The sequence below is a fragment of the Hemitrygon akajei genome, chromosome 9 (assembly GCF_048418815.1).
Source record: "Hemitrygon akajei chromosome 9, sHemAka1.3, whole genome shotgun sequence".
In the NCBI taxonomy this organism is placed as follows: Eukaryota; Metazoa; Chordata; class Chondrichthyes; order Myliobatiformes; family Dasyatidae; genus Hemitrygon; species Hemitrygon akajei.
Window position 1 is genome coordinate 28234504 of NC_133132.1, and position 21952 is coordinate 28256455.

The window sequence follows — 21952 nt, forward strand, 5'->3', positions numbered from 1 at the left end:
CGAGAAGACTAGGTTAATCATTGCCATATTTTATATTTTAAGACAAATTCAACGCCAGTTTCAGCAGTTAAATGTTTATATTAAACCGCCAAGGGATGTTAAAACAACCTTTGACTTTTTGAACGAATGAATTCTGAAATAAACTTGTGCCATATAAGACTATAATAGGCTTCGAGGAGTAGCCGGTAGATATCAGAACGGAAATTCTCCATCTTTATTAACAGACGCCTTTTAGTATTTTATGTTTTCAACTGTTGCTATTTTTCTTTCTTACTTAGCAATGTCAGCATGTGCAAATAAAGCAGTCAGTTTTTTAAAATCAATTTTGATATTAAAATTCATTTGTAATTTCAAATCGTGATGCATTTGAGGCACCTTGTCGAAATAAAGCTCCAAGAGGACTACAAACTTATCGTAGGCTTTGAAGAAACACGTGACCTAATGACCCGGAAAGCTATATTGGCGAGAGTCCGGGCTCTGTATATTGGGTCTTGGAAGTGTCAACCATGACCATCAGCTCAGTCTACTCGAGGCCAGACTAAGAGTAGTCCATCAGTCATCCAGTATTGACGGTTCAGATCAGGGCTAACAACCCTGACTGGTCAAAGTTTGTTACGGAAGCAGCAACGGAGAATCCTTTTATATCTGTGTGCGATGGTTTTTATAGTCAGGTTGAGGACCTTCATTGTTGCCCTAAATTACAGTGGCATAACGGGCACTAAGCCAATAGAATTAAACCATTATTTTTTTCATTGCAAAGAAACTGCAATCACGGAACAGCGAGCGTTTCAATTTTCCACGATAAATAACTTAAAAATACAAAAGCAACCTGCGCTGAGCCGGGGTTCTGTGCCATATCAGACGAATACGGTTTTATTCACGCTATTTGCCGCCTGCGTAGTGAACGTTGGAAGAAACTGGTTTTCCCAGAGGTGAGTGTAAGGAGAAAGATCCGCCGAAGTCCAGAAACTTGCTTTGAATTATTAACTTCAAGTGGAAACAAATCGTATCAGTTTTAACATCAATGTTAAACTTTCCAAAAATGATTTAAGTTTCTGCAATACGAACTCTGCATTTCGATGTCTAAGATGCATAAAATATACTATTCCAGGGGTTCCCAATCTCAGGTCTACAGACCTGTCTTCTAAAAAAGATTGAGAAACCCCGTACTAGTCCCTGAATTTAAGCAAAACATTAATCCGACATATTTCTCTTGTCTTGATGACTGAACAGTTGAATAGAGGGAAGATGTCTAAGATAGAGTAAGGGACGTTGGAGGCTTACTTGCCAATGGAAGCAGCAATTAGCAGCTCGGCTCGAAACGTCGACAGTGCTTCTCCTTATAGATGCTGCCTGGCCTGCTGTGTTCCACCAGCATTTTGTGTGTGTTGCTTGAAGAGATGAAATGGTTGGGTCTGGGGTAATCTACATATCTCTTCTCATTGCCATTATATAGGGACATCACCTGGAGTACCACACATAGTTCTGGTTTCCTCGCCATATGGAAGCTGCACGCGTCTCGGATTGCATGAAGAGCCGCCGATTTGGTTTTTAGAATAAGTGCGTGTTTATGTAAATGAATATATAGGGCCTATATTCTACGGCGTTTGGATGAAAGGGGGCAATGGCATTGAAATATATAAAAATCTTTTTGGGCTTGGCAGTTTGGATGCCGAGCCGAATCCCACTTGTTTTCTGTGAAGAGCTGAAGGTGGCAGTGTTCAGATAATAAGTTTGGGTATTTGGGACTAAAAAAAATAATATTCTTTTCTCGATGCCACCTTGATCCTTCGATTCTTTAGAAATTCTATCGATACTCAACTGGATTTCGATCGATAGAGCTTTAAAAGATTCCTAGTCGAGTTGTGACAGGAACGGGAGACCGGAGATCTGGTCAGTCTGCTCCTACTGTTATTCCTCCGTATGTCCACAACTTGAACTTGCTCAGAAGGCTAACGGCGATAGTCGGATTACATTGGAGATATTTTTTTAAAAACTCAGTTTTAATATAATTTATACCGAAGGGGCAGATTAACATTTTCTGCCCCAGAAGAATAAAAAAGTGATCGTGGTTACTAAACCCTTAGTATTCAAATCTAGTGAAATGGACTAAGTGTTCATATCCACCTGAGGGCAAATTGGAACCATAACTGTGAGTGCTTACAAGCGTTGAAAACGTATAGATACAGTTATAGAACACTACTGCACAGAAGTAGGTCCTTTGGTCCATCTAGACTGTGCTGAAATATTATGCGAACTAGTCACAAGATCATTGCTCTCCATACTCTCCCATCCATGTACCTATCCAAATTAGTCTTAAATGTTGAAATAGAACATGCATCCAATCCTTTCGCTGGAAGCTTGTTCCACACTCCCACCACACTCTAAGTAAAGACTTTCCCCTCACGTTTCACTTGATTATCTCCTCTTTCACCCTTAGTCCATGATCTCTAGTTCTAATTTCACCCAGCCCTGGTGGAAAAGCCCAGCTTGCATTTATCTTTTCTACACCTCTCATAATTTTGTATACCTCCATGAAATAGCTACTCATTCTCCTTTGCTCCAGGGAATGAAGTCCAAATCTATTGAAATGTTCCCCATAATTCAGGATTAGTGCAATTTTTCTCTGCACTCTTTCAATCTTATTGATATCGTTCCTGTGGGCAGGTGACTAGAACTATATACAATGCTCAAAATTACGCTTTGCCTACGTCTTATACAACTTCAGGGTTTCATCCCAATTCTTGTATCCTATGACAGCCTTTGATGCCAAAAGCTCTCTTTACCGAGCTAATTGCCTGTGACGTCACTTTGAAGAAATTATGGATCCGCATTCCCTCTGTTCTAGCGTAGTCCTCAGTGCCCTGCCGCTAATTGTGTGTGTCCTTTCTGGTTTGTCCTCTCAAAGTGCAATAACACCATCTGTCAATGTTCAGCCTATTTATTGCATCTACTCCAGATCCTGCTACAATTTTCAATGGCCTTATTCGCCGTTCTTTACGTCCCCAATCTTGCTGTTATCCACAGATTTGATTATCTACTTTACCACATTTTGATTCGGACCATTCATATAGATGACAAACAACAACGACCAAACCACTCATTCCCGAGGTACACAGCTGGTCACAGGCTTCCACTCAGAGAGGCAAACATCTCGTAGCACACATCTAGTAGCACTCTCTGGGGGAAGTCAATGTCTAATCCAGATTTCTGCTTTACTCTAAATGCCAAGCGAATTAACCTTCATGACAACCTCCCATACGGGGCCCAGTCATCGACCTTGCTATATAGTCCAGTGGACAATATCCACTGTCTTTCCTTCATCAACCCACTTGATAACCCACTTGAAAAATTCTATAAGATTGCTTAGACATAACGTACCATTTACAAATCCATGTTGACCTTTCTAATAAGTTTTTCTCCAAATACCTATAAATCTGCCTCCTTAGGACCCTTTACGATAATCATCCAGATTAGTTTCCCATGAGGGACTTTGTCAAACGCCTGACTAAATTCCATGTAACCAACCTCCACTGCCCTAACCTCAATAATCTCTTGCGTAACCTTGTCAAAACTCAATCAATACGGCAAGGCATGACCTGCCACGCAGAAAGTCATATTGACTTTCCTTTGTTAAGCTATGGGTTTCCAGATGTTCATATATCCCATCCCCAAACGTTATCTCCCACAATTTCCTACAACTGACGTGAGGCTCTCTGGTCTATACTTCTGAGGATTTTCTCTTGTTCCCTTCGTAAATAGCGGTACATTAGCCACTCGGCAGTCCTCTGTGGCTAAAGAGGACACGAAGATACTGGTCAAGGCTCCAACCATCTCGTTTCCTGATTCCTTCAATAACCAGAGGTAACATCCATCTGACCCTGGGGATCTATCTACCTTAACACACATTATGACGTCCAGCACTTCTGTTTTCTCAACTTCTATACGTCCTAATATATTTATACAGTCAGCACTGTATGATCTTGAAAAGATGGTTTCCTTTTTGCCATTTTGCACAAATGCAATCTTGCGTTGCACCTTCACTGGCTTCACACGTCACATTCGTACGACAATGAACGTCAGATGCTTGAAATCTAAAGCAAAAACTGAACATTCTGGAGACACAGCCGCTCAAGCAGCATCTGTGGGAGAAGAAACAGAGTATAGATTTCAGATCCCACACCTGCCATCAGAATATTCTGATTTCGCAATGAACCGCCGTGATCCTCTGTCTTGACAATATTAGCACAATGATGGTACACACTCAACCTGAGGAAGATCCGCGAAGTTGTTCCCATTTATACACGTGACCTTGCATAATCTAAGCTCTTATATTCACTTACAGTTCTCCTTGTCCGTGTCTCCTGGGAATCTGGGTACTGTGAGGGTCAGCGCAACGCTACAACAAATCGGGGCGTACCATAGTTCGAACTGTGTGTAGGAGGTTGTTCATTCTTCCCGTAAACTGCGTGTTTTTCTTCTGCGTGCTCTGGTTTCCCCCCATAGTTCAAAGACTTTCCCGCTACTAGGTTAATTGATCAACGTAAATTCTCCTGGGATTAGGCTAATTTTAAACAGGTTAGTTGCTCGACGGTGTGGCTCGTTGGACCAGAAGGGCCTGTTCCGTGCTGTATCTCTAAATAAATAAAAACCTGTGATTGACCACCTTTCCCTTGATGAGATGTGCCATTCATTTTCCCTTCGTCCTATGCCAGGAATGTTTCTGTTTTCTCTGCTCTACCAATTCTCTACCATTTACACTTTGTAATGCAAGGGAAGTGAGCTCAAATGTTAAGGATTATACGGAAAGCTGCTTGACTTGTTCAGTATTTCCAGCTTTGATTAAATCTTTTTCGACGGCATGCAATTGTCAAGAAAACCAATCTGTGCCTGAATGTCGCAAAAAGAAAGGAGCTGGTTGTGAACTGCAGAAGGAATGGATACAGGCTAACCCCTATTGACATCAATGGATCTGGTGTGGAGAGGGTAAATAGCTTTAAGTTCCTCGGCATTCACATCACTGAGGACCTCACGTGGTCTGTACACACCAGCTGTGTGGCGAACAAGGCAACACAGCGCCTCTTTCACCTCAGACGGTTGAGGAAGTTTGGTATGGGCCCCTAATTATAAGAACCTTCTACAGGGGCACAATTGAGAGCATCCTGACTTGCTGCATCACTGCCTGATATGGGAACTCTACCTTCCTAAATCGCCAGATTCTACAGAAAGTGGTACGGACAGCTCAGCGCATCTGTAGTTGTGAACTTCTAATTTTTCAGACCATTTAGCGTTAAGGTATGGGTTAGGGTGTGAAGAAAGGGTCCAAAGTATGATTAGGGACCCGAGGCACCAGAACCACGATCTATTCCAGTTGCAACCATCCGGGAAACTTTACCGCAGCATAGAAGCCAGGACCAACAGGCTCCGGGACAGCTTCTTCCACCAGGCCATCAGACTGATTAACTCACGCTGATTTAAGTGTATTCCTATGTTACATTGCCTATTTTATTTATTATAAATTCTTATAAATTACTATGATTGCACATTGCACATTTAGATGGAGACGTAACGTAAAGATTTTTACTCCTCATGTATGTAAAAGTCAATTCCATTCCAATTGGTAATTCAAGTTAAGGTGCAGATTTTCAAACTTTGAGAAAAAAATTTGAAAACTGTCTGTATGCCAGACAGTTGTCTTTGGAATAGCAAATACAACGCTGCAAGAACCTGTAGCAGAACCGACAGGACAGCACCCAGCTTTACACTGCAGATTGTGCCTTGTATCCTGGGCCAGATTCACCCCTTCAAAATATTGGAGACACCATTGTTTGTGTGATGTAGGGAAAAAATGAGTTGTATAAAGGGAAAGATAATCTGTTTAAACATTGTTTATTTTAATTTATTGTTTTAACTATTCATTTGTTTATTTGTTTCAGGAACAAATGTTAACTAAAACGTCAGTTTAATTGTTTAATAACTTGCTGCAATTTTAATATATTTTACAGCCATGTCAATGATTTTAATGGCTGGACATTTGGTGATGTTCCTGAAAGCCGAAGTTCCAGAACAACAGACCACAAGGAAGACAAATGTTATTTTACCCTTTGTCATGCGGGAATTTGGATGCACGAATGGTGACGTCATTGCATGGTTTAGCTATCGCTGCTTAAAAGATGGAGGGATTTCAACAGACGACTTCCAGATTCACCAATAGAGAAGAAATAGCGTCGTCTGACCCTGTTTTCCCTAAAATTTACGAGAATGATGGGAGATCTCGATGAAATGTAAAATTCCAACAGATCGTAACATGCTGCATGAGGATACGATACTTTCCTAGCTGAGGAGTTCACAACCATCGCACCAGACTCAGACTGAGCGCTTGATACTAGGAAAAGAAGTGAGAAGGAATCGCGGCCTTTTGCCAGAATTCTGACTTAGGGGAGTTACGTCATGTTCCCAGAAATGGCACTTTGGCACAGCAGCTCTTTAGTCAACCATACCCACTTAATGTGCTGTCAATGGTGTCATTCTCCAGCCTTTGAAGGCATCGTCATTAAATTAATTCATAAAACCACGGATTTCTCAATATTAAGGTTAAGGACATGAACGTGACGCTGAGACTGAATATCAACCAGAACCTAATAAGTATATGTACATATTAGAAGGTCAAAATGCCATATTCCTCTTCCCAGTTTTATGGTTAATAACCGATACAACCAGAAATCCGCATCAGCTGCCAGTCCTCTGGTTATACTCAATCGTTGGCACGGTAGATATATATGTTGCCAGAAGAATATAATTTTATTTTCTGTAACAATAGATTCTACCTCACATTTTTAAAGTGAAAGTTTTTTTTCATGCCATAATGTAAAGCACAGCTGTAGGATTGCCGCTTGCAGATAGAAAGAATACAATGGTGGAACGTTGCAGTGCCTCACTGTAAATAACAGTGCACACCCAGCCGGTCGGCTCCCCCTTTAACGCAGCCTGATCGCTAGATGCTTCGCCTCCGCGGAGATTCGAGTATAAGTCCACAAATGCATTATTTTCTTGTGAGTTCCATTCGGAGGCGGCCAGCGTGCGGTAAATGCTGACGGTGTAGGTCTGGTCGCTATCCTGGACGACTCTGGTTGTATGAACACCAGATCACGACATTGTGGTCCATTTCTCTGGACACCACTACCGGTCATGGAAAAAAATATATTGATTAGACATAGCAGAGTCGCCATCTGTCCTTCTCTTTTCTGCTTAGTTACGGGTTGAAGAAGAGCAATCAAAGAGCTGGACAATTTTTTCACCTGGAGTGAGAAAGAAATGTCCATATTAAAGAGTGATAACAAATCGTGTGTCAGACATTTAATACTTGGTGGCTTGACCTGCGACCACTCCGATGGCAAGTTGGGGGTTCAAGTGCCACACTAAAAACAAGTGACAAACAGGGACTGACATTGTACAACAGCACCGATTGCGTGTTAAACAATCGGCATTAGGTATGTGTGGTGACTGTACAGGACCTTATAACCATATAACAATTACAGCACGGAAACTGCGCAGTTGCAGATACAATTACAAACAAAATTTGGAAGCTAATGTCTGTAAAAAAGCTGAAGCTGGAAAGAAAATGGCTTCTACAACAGGATAATGATCCTAAACATATCTCAAAATCCACAATGGGCTACCTCAAGAGGCGCAAGCTGAAGGTTCTGCCATGGCCCTCACAGTCCCCCGACCTAAACATCATCGAAAATCTGTGGATAGACCTCCAAAGAACAGTACATGCAAGACGGCCCAAGAATTTCACAGAACTAGAAGACTTTTTCAAGGAAGAATGGGCGAAAATCCCCCAAACAAGAATTGAAAGACTCTTAGCCGCCTACAGAAAGCGTTTACAAGCTGCGATACCTACCAAAAGGGGTGTAATTAAGTACTGATCATGCAGGGTGCCCAAACATTTGCTTCGGGCCCTTTTCCTTTTTTGTTATTTTAAAACTGTAAAAGATGGAAACAAAAAAAGTAACCTTGCTTAAAATATTAAAGAAATATGTCGGCTTTAAATTTATGCCTTTTGGAAATCAGGTCATGCTTTACACGCTTAGCTATTCACAGTAACAGGAATTTTGACAAGGGGTGCCCAAAATTACACATACCACTGTATATATCACAGAATCAGCTGCAGCAACTTTCCCACCACTAACGTGAGGCTCGCTAGCCTGCAATTCCGTAGCTTATCCTGAACGTTTCTCTTAAATAAAGATGCAACATCATTCAACCTTTAGGTTTCCGTAAGCTCACGTGTGGCTAACGAAGATACAAAAGTCTCTACAAGGTCCAGCAAAGTGCTTCTAAGCTTGCTACACGTTTTCGGATATAGATGGCAAAGATACCGGGAGCTCTTCACCGTTATCCTCCTCAAAAACACAGCAACAGTGATTTTGCATGCTATCATTACCTTCCAGGGCATTGCTGTGCTCACCTCTACGTTTGCTAGCTTTCATGCCTTTTCCTATTCTTAGAAGAGTAGAGGCATTCATTTAGATCCTCCTTTGTCTCGACGATGAAATTAATTCTTAAGTGGACCTTTGCTCTCCCCAGCTGCCTTTTTGTTCTTTATATATTTAAAGAATTTCTTAGGTCAACCTATCTGCCAAGTATGTCCTATGTCGCTTTTCGCTACTGATTTCTTTAGTAACTGGAATACAGCAGTCCTTATTTTCCTACCAGATTTTGTTACATCCCAGCTGGCTATTCCTTTCACTTCAGCAGACCTCCATCTCCTTCCATCAGTCAGCTGTCCTGAATCCTACCTAGCTTGCTTTCACACTGACAGGAATATATTTGCAAAGCATTTCCTGTATCTCATTTTCAAAAGCTTCCGACTTGCCAAACTGCACTATTGCTGCTAACGGCTTTTCCGAATTGATCTTTCAGAGATCCGGTCTAATCCTATCAAATTTTGCTTTATCCCAATTTAGGCCTTTAACTTGCGAACTAACCCTGTCTCCTTTTGAAAACTCCTTTAAAATCTCATGGAATTAAGGTGACTGGCTACAAATTGCCCCCATCAGTCGTTTGCCAAGTCTCATTTCCCTAGAGGAAGTCGATTCTGATCCTGGAATAGAAATAATGGAGCTCTTTAACTGAACTCTGTATTTAGTTTTAGGGTAGGGCGCTACTGCAGAATTCTCATTGTCTGTTGAAGATTGTTACTCGCTGACGGGCAGTGAAGCAGCTTTTCTTTCCATCTACCTCGTGTTGTCCTACCCCTTCCAGTATTTATCCCGACATTGTAAGTGAAATTAATTTGTTTTTAACTCACCAGACACGTATCTTTGGAGTCTTCGAAAGGAAATCTTACAGTAATGAATTTTTCTATCGCAATCTCAGGGAGATATTAATTTGGGACAGTAAAGGAGATTTACTCTGTACCTGAAAACGCAAACCCGAGGAAATCTGCAGATGCTGGAAATTCAAGCAACACACACAAAATGCTGGTGGAACGCAGCAGGCCAGGCAGTGTCTATAGGAAGAAATATAGTCGACGTGTCGGGCCGAAACGTTGACTGTGCTTCTCCCTATAGATGCTTCCTGTCCTGCTGCGTTTCACTAGCATTTTGTATGTGTTGCTTTACTCTCTAGCTAATACGTGCACTAACTTATTCCGTGCCCCATGAAACATTCACAGAAAAGTACCCCAAAAATTAGAGGCAAACTAAATTTTCCTCCACTCAACTCTCAAATACGCCCAGGTCAGAAGCAGTGCTGTTTAGATATTGGGAAGATAACCTGAAATGTGCTGCATCGATTCCTGTAGAAACATATCGATTACATAAAGGTGAGGAGGGATGTTTCAGCCATGCGACCCTATACAGCAGTTAATGTCTCCAAATAATAGCCGAAATCCAGTAATGTACCCTTTCAAGATAACTGTAGGATGATTGCTCCAAATATAAATTTAGTTTAAATCAAATAATTAAAATGTTCCTTCAGGCTATTTTGATTAATGTTACTGTATCAGGTATCATGTTTGTTTTTTTCCATGTTCGTAGGGTTTATGACACCTGTACCACAGCTATCTATGATGAGGTGATACAAAGCTCCGTGGAAACGGTCGTTTCTGTTGTTCATTATCCCAATACATGACAGAAGACTTGCAATTGTTCGCTCCATTTGGTAACAACGATGTACTTATTTCCATTCGAGTTGTGTGCTCAAGGTTTAAGTGCAGCTGTTGCTTTCAAATCAATCTCATCCGATGTTTAGTTAACGTGCATATAGATGAATTTAAGTTGCAAGCAACAAATTTCAGTGGTCTTCTGTTTGGAATTAACCGGCACGTGATGGCGATAGATTATCCGGAAAGAGTTCTGCCACTTACCTATTGATATAATAAGTTTACTGACTGGCTTTCTTATGTAATAACCTGCTGCAAAGAGGACATGAATTTCTAGGGTTCGGAATCGTCCTTTATATTCTGTGTTGTTTTGTGATATTTGGTAGCTGCTGGTTGTCAGATTCTAACTGTCCGGCCCGACAGGAATTACGAGATTTCCCATATCCCAGGTACGCTCCGCTGTTCTATATAGAGTAACACACAAACAAAATTCTGGAGGAGCTGAGCATGCCAGGCACGATCTATTCTAACTATTCCTTTCAATTTCATTCTGTTGAACTTCCTCTCTTTTTATACCTTGAAAATGACACAAAACTGTAGAGTTTGTTCTGATATTCTTTGAGAAATAAGGAAACCCCTTAAAAATAGAATAACATCACTCATGGCTTAAATACTTGATCTAAAACTCATTATCCGGCTAATAGCTCCTGATGTCCCAAACATATAGTTTGGAAGATTGATATGTTCGATGGTTGAACTGTTATTAAGACCTCAGAATTATTTCGCTGTTAACTACTTCTGCCTGAACGGAGAGGCCGATAAAAATATAGCATTCACTTCCAGATTGTCTACTTCATTCATATAAACATATCATTAGCATTATATGCAGTGCTGTACGACGTGGGCGATCATGGTATTATCCATGACATGATTGTTCTTCGCAATGTCTCTCTACGGAAGCGATTTGCCATTGCCTTCTCCTGGACAGTGTCGGGTAAACACCGCCATTGCCAATACTCTTCACAGATTGTCTGCCTGGCGTCAGACCGGGACTTACGGTATGCACCAGCTTCTGATACGACCATCCACCTCCTGCTCCCCTGCTTCACGTGAAACAGGTGCGACCTTAGGGTGACCTGCGGTCCTGCTCCGCGAAGGAGCGCCTCACACCACCTTTGGTTAAGAAGTATCTTAACCCCGCCACACGTTGTATACAGTTCATTATATGGTTTAAGGACCATGTGCTTACATATGAATATAATTCCCTATATTGACCTAAGGTTGGCAGAATTTATAGCGAATCACCCTCTGCAAGAGCTGAATCATTTGATCCGCTTTTAATTATTCACAACGCGCTATGACCTCTCTGGTCGATTCAATACATTTCTCAATTTTCCTTCTGAATATCTGCAGTAATTAGAGTGCTGCTAGAAAATAGGCTTTTCAAAATCATCATAAACCCTTTACATCTGTTTGTCAGTGAGTTTTCTAAAAACATACAGACAAATGGCTTAGACATTATTATCAACCCTACAAATCTGTTAATAATTGCCAATATTGTTTTTTCTTTATGTTGTTTTCGAAAATCTCGGACAAACCATCTTTAATAAGGGTGCAAGCATTGCGTATTTTCAATATAGTGTGCAACTGAATGGAGAAGAGGACAAGTTGTTAATATAAATTACTTTGGCGAAATACACAACTCGAAACCAAATGCTTATCTGGCTCAGAGCCTGATGTTATTTTGACACAGGAAAAATTGGCAACTTGTGATTGGTGTCAACGTGCCATTCTGTTTGAACTGATTTGCATAAATAGAGAACACGCAGTGCCAGCTCGTCACAGGATTCATAAGCGAGCTGAAAAGTTGAGACGCCACTTAACCGCTGCACCTTGTGTGAGCTTCACTCAATTAATTACAATGTCTTGGTGGGTTCGTGTGGTCAGTACGCTGGTGTTCACTGCAATTTGTGAGTATTTTCTATGGATATTATATTGAATCTCGAATACCATTCAATTATATTTTTATCGCACTTCTGGTATTACTCGAATATTAATCTCGGTATATTGTTCCTTCCGTCTGAATGTTTCCAGATATCAACGCGGAAGTTGCACTGAATCAACCACCTTCGCAATCCACATCTCCGGGGCAGAATGCTCAAATGCCCTGCACCATGTCTGGAACCTCTTTAGGAAGTACCACTGTTTTCTGGTACCAGCAGATTCCTGGAAAAGTTCCACGGTTTCTGTTCTACTATTGGTCGGGGAGCAGCATTAGCAGAGGGACCGGAGTTCCGAACCGTTTCGGCGGCTCAGTATCCGGCAACACGGCAACATTGACAATATCGAGCATCCAGTCGGAGGATGCGGCAGACTATTACTGTGCTGTGTGGAATAATAATATTTACATCTTCGGCAAAGGAACGAAGCTGGCCATTGGCAGTAAGTAAAATATCCAGTCAATTCGCTTGGCTTCCTGGTACTTAAGGGAACAATAATTAATTTTTTGTCGTTCTAATTGTGACTTCGAAACAAATGCTTTTCAAGGCGGAGTTTTTCAGATATCCAACCACGATTAACGGTCCATTGGCAATTTTGTTGAACTTGCGCACCCGAAGCGCTAAATGCCCCAATATTTCTTTTAAAATTCATATTGATTTAGTACAAGATTAACTAATATTTGCCAAACCAGGTTAAGAATATTCTGATCGTTTTTAAATGAGTATAATCCTGAATTCCCGAATTTAGATTGCATCTATGATTTTGTCGGTGGATTCACCTTTGCTGATGTCACCATTTTGTGTTGATGCTCGTCAGACCCATAAGATAACTGTTAGCCACTGATCGCTGGACCTTGGAGCGTTCTTAAAAATCAGAAACTTGCATAGATGAAGAACGATAGATGACCAAAGCGATTGGTTCCAATTGAATACCCTATAACATTGCTAAAACCTCGATAGTTTTTGTCCGTCGCGCGACAGATTTCAACCAATGATTCAGACAGCCTTTATTCATCACGAGCTTCTGGAACAATTCATATAATTTGATGATATTTTCTCTGATGCGGTCCTTGGTGTCGCGAGGGAAGGCGTCAATGAAGAAGACTAACACAATTTGAGTCCTGTTTGCAGAGGGTTCGAGACCCTCGCAAGGTATTTTTGTGTCTATTTACATTTTCCTAACAACAACAGACCTGGTATATTTTCCACCTGACACATGGGTGAGGATATATACTGCAGCGAATGGAGAATTCGCTAATTGCCCGAAAAAAAAAACCGAAACAGAATGCAAACAATACCGCATTTATTAGTCCATCATTTCTAGGAAGACTTTTCAGATGACACTGAGAAGAATAAGTTTAATCATTGTCCAATTTTATATTTAAATAAAATATTTAAAAGCTTTTCACGCCAGTTTGAACTGTTAAATATTTGTATTACTTGCTGCCAAGGGATTTTCAAATATTCCTCGAGTGATTTGCTGTATCGAATTCAATTTGAACTTGAATGAATTCTGAAACACTCGCGCCATATAAGACCATAACGGCTTCGAAGAGAAACACGTAAATATTAGAATGGAAATTCTCAATCTTTATCAGCAGACGCCTTTTAGTATTTTATGTATTCAACTGTTGTTATTTCTCTCGAACTTTGGAACGCTAACGTGCCCAAAAGTAGCAGACAGTCTTTTCTACCAATTTTAACATTGAAAATCTTTTGCAGTTTAAAATATGATGCATTTGGGTCGCCGTATGAAAATAAACCTCCAACAACTTTATCATAGCATTTGGAGACATGCGTGGCTCAATGACCCACAGAGCTATATTGCCTAGATTCAAGGACTTGTGCTTTGGCTTTTGGTGGGGTCAACCATGCGCAACAGGTCAAAGGGTAGAGGCCAGACTATGAGTGGTCCATCGGCAAACCAAAATCGGGGGGTTCCGTTCAGAGCTCTCAACCCTGACTGGTCAAAGTTTGTTACGGAAACAACAGTGAAGCATCCTTCTATATCTGTGTGCGACAGGTTTTACAGGCAGATTGAGGACTTCCATTGCTGCCCTAAACAACGGATGCATAACGGGCAGTAAGTTAGTGATGCCGTCATTACATTTTTCATTGCACCAAAAATAGAATCACGGAACAGCGAGTGCTTCAGTGAACTGCGGTGAACTTCAGTGAACTGCGGTGAGCCGTAGTTCTGAACCATATCAGATGAATAGGGGGTTATTCTCTTTTTTTGCTGCCTCGGCCGTGAACATCGTAAGAAACTGGTTTTCTCAGCTGTGAGTGCAAGGTGGAAAATCCGCCTGCACTCCAGAAACCAGTTTTGAATTATTTACTTCAAGTGGGATAAAATAATATCTCAGAAACAAAGCGTGTAAGTTTCAACATTAATGTTAAACTTTCCTAAAGTAATTTAAAATACAAGCAGTCTATAAATGTAATGTTGCCGCAAAAGGAACTCTGTATTCCGGTGGCTTAAATGCATAAAGTATACCAATCCCGGGGTTCCCAACCTGGGTCTATAGATCCATCTGCCAATGATAGTGGTTCATGGCATAAAAAAGGTTGAGAACCATTGTATTAATCCCTAATTTTAAGCAAAACATGAAAAGACTTCTGTCTCTTGTCTTGATAACTGAACAGTTGAATCAAGTGAAGACGTCTTAGGTAGAAGTAGGGACGGCGGAGGCTTAGTAGCCAATGGAAGTCACAATTAGTAGTCAGGTATAACCTCGGATTTTTATTCAACCTGAATCGGATTAGAGACTGATTAAAACCAGTGCCGAAATCATTCATTTTTATGCCACTGCACACATTATGCCCCTAAAGAGCAATTATTCACGGGAGATTTCAGCTGGTAATTTTTTCACGTCCAATTTAACCGATTGGAACGGAAAACGGAAAAAGAAATATTCATTCATTAACATGAATGGATGCATGCAATACAAAATGCACTTTCAACAAACGGGATGTTTTAACTGAAACAGTTTCTCAACCTGTACTAAACTGGACCTTATTTTACACAGATCCTCGGGCTCCAGCCGTCTCCGTTCTCCGGCCTTCCCCGGAAGAAATCACGGGAAAAGGCACAGCGACGCTGGTGTGTTTGGTGAGCCGTTTTAATCCTGGCGCAGTGGACATTGAATGGACCCTAGACGGTCGTGCGAGAAAGGACGGCGTTGAGACGAGCCCTGTCCAGCAAGAAACGGACAACACGTTCAGTGTGAGCAGTTACCTGACTCTGCCAGCCTCAGAATGGAGCTCACACGAGCGTTACTCCTGCGTGGTTAAACACGAAAGTCAAGTAAACCCTTTTGAAGAAACGATCGCGAGATCCGGCTGTATCTAAAACTATATTTAACACTTGGCCAAAATGAAAAACTTATTTTTCCCGTCTTTTTCTTCATTAAAATGATTTTGAAACATTATTCTTTTGTAGATAAGTATTTGCGGTCGGAGTCATCATTTAAGTTTTGTCAATCTTAAATATGTTTCTATTAAATCGGTATCATTGTTAATTGAAACTCCTATGTTAATTAATCTCAGGTAAATGCATCCCCAAATGTTCATCAAATGACCATAGTCTGAAGATTGAATTCTTGATGCTCGCCTACTGATGACGATTTCGAGCACAAATATCCAATAACATTAACGATCAAGTCTGATTTACATTATGTTTTCATGGCTTTTATTTCGAGTGCAGAATAAACTAAAAGTATAATTTAAATATCTCGTTAATGATATTGCCTTGATGCAAAAAATATAGCAGCGAAACGTGCGTGATATTATTTTTTTTTAAACTTGTGTAGCCATTAGATGGCGCACCCACATATATTGGCGTTACAGGTATATAGGGTAGTAAAGAGAGCTTTTCGTACATTGGCCTTTATAAATCAAAGTATTGAGTATAAGAGTTGGAATGTTATGGTGAGGCCGAATTTGGAGTATTGTGTGCAGTTTTGGTCACCGAATTACAGGAAGGATATTAATAAGGTTGGAAGAGTACAGAGAAGGTTTACGAGGATGTTGCCTGGACTTTAGCAACTGAATTACAGAGAAAGGTTGAATAGGTTGGGACTTTATTCCCTGGAGCGTAGAAGAATGAGGGGAGACTTGATAGACGTATATAAAATTATGATGGGTAGACTTAATGCAAGCACTTATGTTTTCCACTGAGGGTAGAGGAGAAAAAAACAACAGAGGACATGGGTTAAGGGTGAAGGGAAAAAGTTTAAAGGGAACATGGGGGGGGGGTTTCTTCTGCACACTGAGAGTGGTGGGAGTGTGGAATGAGCTGTCAGATGAAGTGGTAAATGCAGGCTCACTTTCAACATTTAAGAAAAACTTAGACAGGCACATGATAAGAGTTGTATGGAGGGATATGGGATAGTTGCAGGTCAGTGGGACTAGGCAGAAAAATGGTTCGGCACAGCCAAAAATGGACAAAAGGCCTGTTCCTGTGCTGTAATGTTCTATGGTTCTATGTTCTATATAAGCGCACACACATGCAAAGACAGACACATAATGTTGTGTCATGGGAAACTCATTTAACTGAGGACGATTGACACATATATACGCCGTGAAATGGTTGGGAAGGGACATTATTCTTAAGTCTTGTTGTTGCCACAATGTTGGGGCGTCACCTGGAGTATTACATATATTTCTGATTCCCTTGCCTTATGGAGGTTGTACACGCCTCAGTTTGTAAGAAGCGCAGCAGATTTTGTTTAAGTGAATTAATCTATAGGGCATATATTCTACTGCATTTAGCTATCCAAATTTCCCTTGAATGTTGAAAACGAACCTACACCCAACCCTTTTGCGGGCAGCTCGTTCCACACTCTCGCCAGCCACCGAGTAAAGACTTTCTCCGCATGTTCCATTTTTTTTGAAACTTTTTATTGGTACATAATCTTCTACAACTATAAAATGATATAAAACTTCAACAAATTGGTATGTATACAATTAATAAAGCTGAAGAGAAAAAAGCTGATAGTAATATATGAAGATGAAAAAAGTTATATATAAAGAAAAAAAGGGGAAAAAAAAGAACGCTAACTAACTGAAAAAGACCCACAGACTACAAAAAAAGGAAAAAAAAAAGCATTAGGAATCAACCCCCCAGAGCAAGTCTTACCATCATCTATATATATATATATATATATGTAAAAGAATTATCAACCGCTAATTCATGTTTATATAGAATGAGATTGAAAGGAAACGATATAAAATAATTCAAATTAAATGATAATATTTAGCAAAAGAGCCCCAATCTTCTCTCAAAATCGAATCGGGGATCAAAAGTTCTACTTCTAATTTTTTCCAAACTGAGACGTAACATTACTTGAGAAAACCATTCATTTAATGTAGGGACAGACGTATCTTTCCATTTTAATAAAGTAGCCCTTCTTGCCAATAATGTCACAAATGCAATTACATGTTGATCTGAAGATGAAATACCCTGAATATGATGCGGAACTATTCTAAATAGAACAGTTAATCAGTCAAGGTTGTAAATTAATTTACAGAACTTTAGAAATTGTAGAAAATAAAGATTTCCAAAAAGATTTTAATGCAGAACTTGACCAGAACATATGTGACAAAGTAGCTACTTCAGTTTTACACCTATCGCAGAAGTTGTCTATACTAAGAAATATTTTGGATAGTCTCTCCTTTATTAAATAGTAACAGTGAACAATTTTAAACTGAATTAAACAGTGATTGGCACATATAGTAGAAACGTTTCATCGTTCACCCTTAACTCACGATCTCTAGGTCTAGTTTCACCCATCGTTAGTGGAAAAGGTTAGCTTTCATTTGCCCTATCTGTACCTCTCATAATTTTGTATACCTCCATAAAATTGCCACTCATTCGACTTTGCTCCAGGGAATGAAACCTTAACTTATTCAACCTTTCCCTATACCTCAGGCCAAGTACCAGCAATATCCTTATAAATTTTCTCTGCTCTCTTTCAATCTATTGATATCATTCCTGTGGGCAGGTAACTAGAACTATATACAATACTCCAGATTAGGCTTTGCCAGCGTATTATACAACTTCAATATAACATTATGGATGAAATTATGAATCTTTATCCCTTCTGTTCTACCGCACTCTTCAATGCCTTATTGCTCATCGTGTAAGTCTTACCCTGGGTTGTCCTCCCCAAGCGCAACGCCTCACATCTGCCTTTTTCAGCATATTTTCCCAACTGCTCCAGATCCCACTACAAGCTTCAATGGCCTTACTGGCAATTCACGACATTTCCAATCTTCATGAGATCCACAAATAGAGTATGACGATCCAGTTTACCACATTATCATTCGGATCATTGATATAGATGACAAACAACAACGTACATAACATCCATCCCTGAGGTACACTACTGGTCACAGACGTCCAGTCAGAGAGCCGAAAATCTACTACCGCTCTCTGGCTGTTCCCGTGAAGCCAATGTCCAATCCAGATTACTACCTGATACTGAATGCCAAGCGACTTAAACCTTCATGACAAATTCCCATTCGGGGCCTAGACATAGGCCTCGCTATTGTTCATCTGGGCAATATCCACTGTCTTTCCTTCATCACCCTTCTTGATAACATTCTGAAAAAAAATCTATAAGATTGATTAGAAATGACCCACCACGCACAAATCCATGTTGACTATTCCTATTTAGTCTCTGTTTTTCTCCAAATGCCTTTATATCTGATCCCTTAGAATCGCTGACGATAACCTACCCTCTACTAACGTCAGACTCATCGGCCTGTAATTGCCAATCCTATTCTTGGAACGTTTCTTGAACAACGGAACAACACTATTTATCCTCCTATCCTCCAGCCCCTCATCTGAGGCTAAGGACCTTTTAAGTATATTTGCTAGGTGCCCTGCAGTTTCTGCACTAGTCTCCCACAAGGTCCGATAGCACTTTTTCAGCCCCTGGGGAAATGTCCGTCCTAGACTAAACACATTGATGAAGGAAGAGTAGTAGATGTAGAGTATATGGATTTCAGCAAGGCATTTGATAAGGTATCCCATGTAAGGCTTATTGAGAACGTAAGGAGGCATGGGATCCAAGTGGACATTGCTTTGTGAATCCAGAACTGGCTTGCCCACAGAAGGCAAAGAGTGGTTGTAGACGGGTCATATTCTGCATGAAGGTTGGTCACCAGTGGAGTGCCTCAATGATCTGTTCTGGCACCCTTACTCTACGTGGTCTTTGTAGATAACTTGGATGAGCAAATGGAGGGATGGGTTAGTAAGTCTGCTGATGACACAAAGGTTGGAGGTGTTGTGGCTGTCAGAAGTGCAGCGGGATATTGATAGGATGCAAAACTGGGTTGAGAAGTGGCAGACGGAGTTCAACCCAGATAAATGTGAAGTGGTTCATTTTGGTAGGTCAAATATGATGGCATAATATAGTATTAAAGGTCAGACTCTTAGCAGTGTGCAGGATCAGAGGGGTCATCGGGTCCGAGTCCATAGGACACTCAAAGCAGCTGCGCAGGTTGACTCTGTGGTTAAGAAGGCGTATGGTGTATTGGCCTTCATCAATCGTGGAATTGAATGTAAGAGCCGAGAGGTAATGTTGCAGCAAGATAGGACCCTGGTCAGACCCCACTTGGAGTACTGTGCTCAGTTCTGGTCGCCTCACTACAGGAAGGATGCGGAAGCCATAGAAAGGGTGCAGAGGATACTTACAAGGAAATTGCCTGGATTGGGGAGCATGCCTTACGAGAATACATTGATTGAACTCGGCCTTTTCTCCTTGGAGCGACGGAGGATGCGAGGTGATCAATAGAGGTGTGTAAGATGATGAGAGGCATTGATCGTGTGGATAGTCAGAGGCTTTTTCCCAGGGCTGAAATTGCTGCCACAAGAGGACACAGGTTTAAGGTGCTGGGGTACTACAGAGGAGATGTCAGGGGTAAGTTTTTAACTCAGAGAGTGGTGAGTGCGTGGAATGGGCTGCCGACAATGGTGGTGGAAGAGGATACGATAAGGTCTTTTAAGAGTCTTTTAGATAGGTACATGGAGCTCAGCGAAATAGAGGGCTATGGGTAAGCCTAGTAATTTCTAAAGTAATTTCTAAGGGACACGTTCGCCACAACTTTGTGGGCCGAGGGGTCTGCATTGTGCTGTAGGTTTTCTATGTTTCTAAGCTGCCTCAAAAGAGTAAGTACTTCCTCCTCTGTAATCCTCTTACGTTCATGAACACACTGCTGTTTTGCCTCGCTATGTGTCCGTCTCCCGAGAAAATACAGGTATAAAAAATCCACTCGTGATCTCCCCAAACTCTTTCGGTTGCATGTCCACTCTGATCGGAAAGAGCACCAATTAGTCACTTGGTATACTTTTACTCGTAATATACATGTAAAACATCTGGGGATTTCCTTCTGGTTTGTTTGCTAGAGCAACCTCATGCCTTCTATTAGCCCTCAAAATTTTATTCTTCACTGTAATCTTGTACCCCTTAGAAGTGCATTTCTTCGACTCCTCAGGTACTTCATTTGTTCCTTGCTACCTGTAGCTGCTGTGAACGTCCTTCGTCTTAACTAGGATTTCAATGTCTCTAGAAAACCAGTGTCTTCTTCAAACCAAATAGTGAAATAGTGGTGCAACAGTATGGAGAGTTATGGCGATTCCGTTGATTCCTCCAACAGTTTGAGTTTGGCCGAGAATAATCACCCTAAATGCATTAATAGCCAGGAGGAAATCATAAACATGATAAATTCTGCAGATGTGGAAATCCAAAGCAACACATAAACAAAATGCTGGAAGAAAACAGCAGTTCAGACATTATTTATGGAAATCTACAGATAGTCCACATTTCGAACTGAGACCCTTCTTCAAGAAGTACAGTGCTTGCAAATACATTTGGAAATGTTTAAATTGGCCAATTTTTAAACATTTATCTAATCATCACCAAGAGTACGGCTTCAGAGGAAGAATTAATGCTCAACTGAACTATAGAAAAATTAGCGCATAAAAGGAGGGGGCATTCAATCTCAAAAATAGAAGACTTAGCCTATGAGACAAATTTGTTGTCTCTCTGCCTGTATTCAATGAGGGGAGATCTCAATGAAACGTATGGGAGAGTGTAAGACCTAGATAGAATGGACGTGCTGATTACTAAGTAATTTTCATTACTAAGGAGACCAGGATACAAGGACATAGCCTCAGAATAAAGGAAGGTTCCTTTGAAACGGAGTGAGGAGGATTTTACTCAGTCAGTGTGGTAATTCAATAGCTCTACCATACCGGCTTTTCAGTCCTCGTTAATGGGAGTACTTAGGGCAAAGATAATAGGTACTTTATTGGTAAAGGTTTAAGGGTTTCCGGGAGAAGGTGGGGGAACTGATTTTAAAAAGTCACAAATGTTTGAATTTACAGAACAGAGTCGATAGACCGAATGACTTTATTTTGCACCTATATCTTATGTCCTATGGCTTGTTGAGAAAGTACTACCAAGTTTCATCATATCAGACAGCATTTTGTCTGTGGCCTACAAATCGCGGTCGGTGGAGTATACTTCTCGGGATTTCTAACTATGATGCAATTCACGGTTCCACGAGATTTTTACTTATAATTCACGAGTTACGTATGTCCCCTTCGGTTGTATTTTAAAAAATGTATTTTTTCAGCATTCTATTTCTTTTTATCGGACATAGTTACATATAGAAATTGTGGCAAGCTATTTAACCTAGCTTCGAAATTGCCACATAGTGTGCGCATAGTCTTTAACTGTTACATTTATACGTTTGTTGCTGATGTTACAGCCAGTACATTACGTTTTATAGGGTAGGATGACAACAATCGTATCAGACACTGGTACTGAAG

The 21952-nt window shown here is 40.7% G+C and overlaps 1 protein-coding gene across 1 annotated transcript; it reads left to right on the forward strand.

Annotated features, from left to right (window-relative positions):
* The first annotated feature begins 11966 nt into the window (after positions 1 to 11966).
* Positions 11967 to 15841, forward strand: LOC140732714 (immunoglobulin lambda-1 light chain-like). The gene is made up of 3 exons (XM_073055386.1): positions 11967 to 12081; positions 12206 to 12553; positions 15141 to 15841. Exons 1-3 carry the CDS (start codon positions 12033 to 12035, stop codon positions 15461 to 15463), a joined length of 720 nt encoding a protein of 239 aa, XP_072911487.1. The 5' UTR covers positions 11967 to 12032; the 3' UTR covers positions 15464 to 15841.
* Positions 15842 to 21952: the final 6111 nt, after the last annotated feature.